Consider the following 2,732-nt stretch of genomic DNA (forward strand, 5'->3'; position numbering starts at 1 on the left):
ATCGCAAACGCCCACGCGCGCTCGGCGCAAAAGAGCGGCAGCATGAGCTGGCGCGCGTCGCGCACGCTCTCCGGCTCGAGCGGCCGCTTCACGTACCGCCCCTTGCCGTGCGTGCACCCCGTCACGCGACGCAGCCGGTGCAGCCGGCGCGAGCAGTACGAGCGGTACCGGCCGTAGTCGCCGTGCCGGAGGCCGTGCTGCGCCTGCGCCGTCTTGATGAGGTCGATGATGTCGAGGGAGAGCTCCGGAAGCTCCTCCTCAGGATCCTGCGCGTCTTGCATGGGCGCGTCCTCCTCCTGGTCCTCCGCCATAGCTCGGCGACGCACGGGGGGCGGATTCGGGTCCTCGACCGGGGTGGTGTCGTTGAGTTCCGACCTACCTGCCTACTCATCAGACCGCAAGGACCGCAAAAGACCCTCAAGAAACAGAACACGCACACCACCCGAGTCGGTCGTCACACTACACACGTTTTGTTTGTTTGTCAGTCAGCGGGCCGAGGCGACGGCAAGCAAGCAAGCTAGATGCTTACCTCGGCCTGCTTGCTGCTCCATATACGGTGACACGGGTTTTTGCAAAGAAAGGGTCCACCGTTGGCGTTGCTGGATGGAGCGTAGAGGTGCCTTCGTTCGTTGAAAGAGGAAACGCTCAGCCTCAGGCAGGGCGAGTTGGCAGTTGCGAGAGAGAGAGAGATTTTTGAAAACCAACAAGAAATCACGACGCTCACAGTGATTTGGGCTCGGCAGCTTGTCAGCCCTCCCAGCCGAAGCTGGGGCCGGTCCCGTAGCCGAGAGAGCCCGCGCCCTAGCCCGCGCCGTTCGCGGCGTGAACACAGCGGGCCCGAGGTTGTGCGTTTATGTGAATCCCCAGGGCCTCCAGGGCTCGCACCCCTCAACCTCTCTCACAGACCAGCGCACACCGTCCTAGCCGTCACGTATTTTCAACACCCAAAGACAGCTTGGAGAGCTCCCGGTCCCGCAACATTTCGTAACGATCGTCGCTATTGGCCATCTGCCTCCTGCAGCCTCTGTTGGGGTGGAATGCGCGGGGTTTTCGGCGCGATGCCTCCGGCGAGTATACGGTACTGCTCTGCCGCAAGCTCTCCTGCGCGCGCGTGACGTGTGGGGCGCGTGCACTGCGCTCGAAAGTCGCGATTTGGCAATAGGCGCTCGAGCCGGCGCGCACGAGTGGAAGGGGGCGCCGCACAGAGGGGTCGGGGGGGTGCGAGGGGGGGCCCCTCTTCCGAGCCGGCGCGTGGCGGCGAGCCGCGGCCAGTGTCGCTGGTGCGGTGGAGGCGCAGCGTGCATCGGCCGGCGGCGAAAGCGGCCTTCACGTCGATGAGGGGGGTTGTCAGGCGACTCGTGTGGCTCGAGGCCTACGCTGCGCCGCCCGAGCCCTACTTACTGCCGATCCAGCGCCTGGCGTTTGGGGCGAGCCGCGGTCGTCGTCGCTGATGGTATGGCGGCGGCGGCGGCGGCTCGCCCTTCCCTCCGGCCGCAATTCCGATCCCGTCGCGCTCGCGGGAGGTCGCGCGTATATATTTATAGACAGCAACGGCTATCCGTGCTGCTGTGCGCCCCCTGGTGCGTGGTTCCTTTCAAGTTCTTAGATCAACACCCAAGGATGATATAATAAGGCAAAAAGATCGTTGCGCCTTGCCGATCCGCACCTACCTAGGCTCTTGGGTGGCGCGCCACTCTTCACAACGAACCTGGTTCTCAGCGCTGCGCCTCTGTGAGCGACCACTCAGTCATCGCAACCACCTCATCCACGGGCGGCGACTCCTACGGCGGCGATCCTGGTCATGTCCTACGGCGGCGACGACTCCTCCATCCCGGACAAGCTCCGGCTCGACTACGCGCCCACCAGCCGCGCGTCCTGCAAGGGCTGCGGCCGCGGCATCGGTCAGGGCGAGGTCCGCTGCGGCGTCAAGGTGCGCTCGCAGTGGCACGACGGATTCGACATGCACTTCCACCACGTGGCGTGCGCCCCCAAGGCCTCCGGGCCCGGCGCCTTCAAGGGCGTGCAGCGGCTGCGCTGGGCCGATCAGGCGGCGCTCGCCGACGCCCTCAAGATGCCGCTCGATGAGAGCAAGCCGGCGGTGAAGAAGGCGAAGCGGCTCAACGAGCTGGTCTGGGGCGTGGTCGACAAGGTGGCGAGCGTGCCCAAAAAGCAGCTGCGCGAGGCGCTCGAGGAGAACGATCGCTTCATCACCGACAAGATGTCGCCCGCCGAGCTCGCCTACATGATTGGCGACTCGCTCGTGTCCGGGCTGCTTCCGCCGTGCCCGTTCTGCGAGTGCAATGCCCTGGTGGGGGAGGGCGGGATGATCCGCTGCGCCGGCTTCGCCGCCGGCACCACCTCCTGCCGCTTCTCGCTCGTCCTCGACTCCGTCTTTGACGAGCCGCTCGGCTCGGAAGAGATGCGCGGCCGCACCAAGCGAGCGGGCGTGTTTGAGCCCACGCAGCCGCTCGCGCGCGCGCTCAAGGACTGGTCGCCGCCGAAGGACGCGCCGGTGCTGGCGCTCGCTCCGGCAGCCGGTGCGGCCGGCGGCAGCGCCGCCGCCGGCCCGAGCGGCGTCAACATCCAAGGCAGCGGTACGGACGTCCAAGGCGGGGGCCCCAACGTCGAGCCGTTCCATGGCGATCTGCATGGTGATATCGACTCGGGGGACGACGAGGAGCTGGACGGGTCGTGCGACGCAAAGTACGTGATGGCGGGGCTCGTCGTGGCGT

At 66.4% G+C, this 2,732-nt stretch overlaps 2 protein-coding genes across 2 annotated transcripts in view; one reads left to right on the forward strand and one right to left on the reverse strand.

Moving 5' to 3' along the window:
• Nucleotides 1-9: 9 nt before the first annotated feature.
• On the reverse strand, nt 10-311 carry EMIHUDRAFT_248383 (hypothetical protein; the record flags this gene model as incomplete). The annotated part of the gene is made up of 1 exon (XM_005762748.1): nt 10-311. A coding segment is annotated over one exon (302 nt), but the record flags the coding sequence as incomplete, so codon positions are not given.
• Nucleotides 312-1,801: 1,490 nt separating this feature from the next.
• EMIHUDRAFT_459854 (hypothetical protein) overlaps nt 1,802-2,732 on the forward strand; it is a gene marked incomplete at its 5' end in the record, with an annotated part of 3,824 nt that continues 2,893 nt past the window's right edge. Inside the window, 2 exons of the mRNA XM_005762749.1 lie at nt 1,802-2,512; nt 2,630-2,707. Coding sequence (XP_005762806.1) covers nt 1,802-2,512; nt 2,630-2,707 — 789 coding nt within the window. The remainder of the gene's footprint in view (nt 2,513-2,629; nt 2,708-2,732) is intronic.

Source organism: Emiliania huxleyi (assembly GCF_000372725.1).
Source record: "Emiliania huxleyi CCMP1516 unplaced genomic scaffold EMIHUscaffold_662, whole genome shotgun sequence".
NCBI lineage: Eukaryota > Haptophyta > Isochrysidales > Noelaerhabdaceae > Emiliania > Emiliania huxleyi.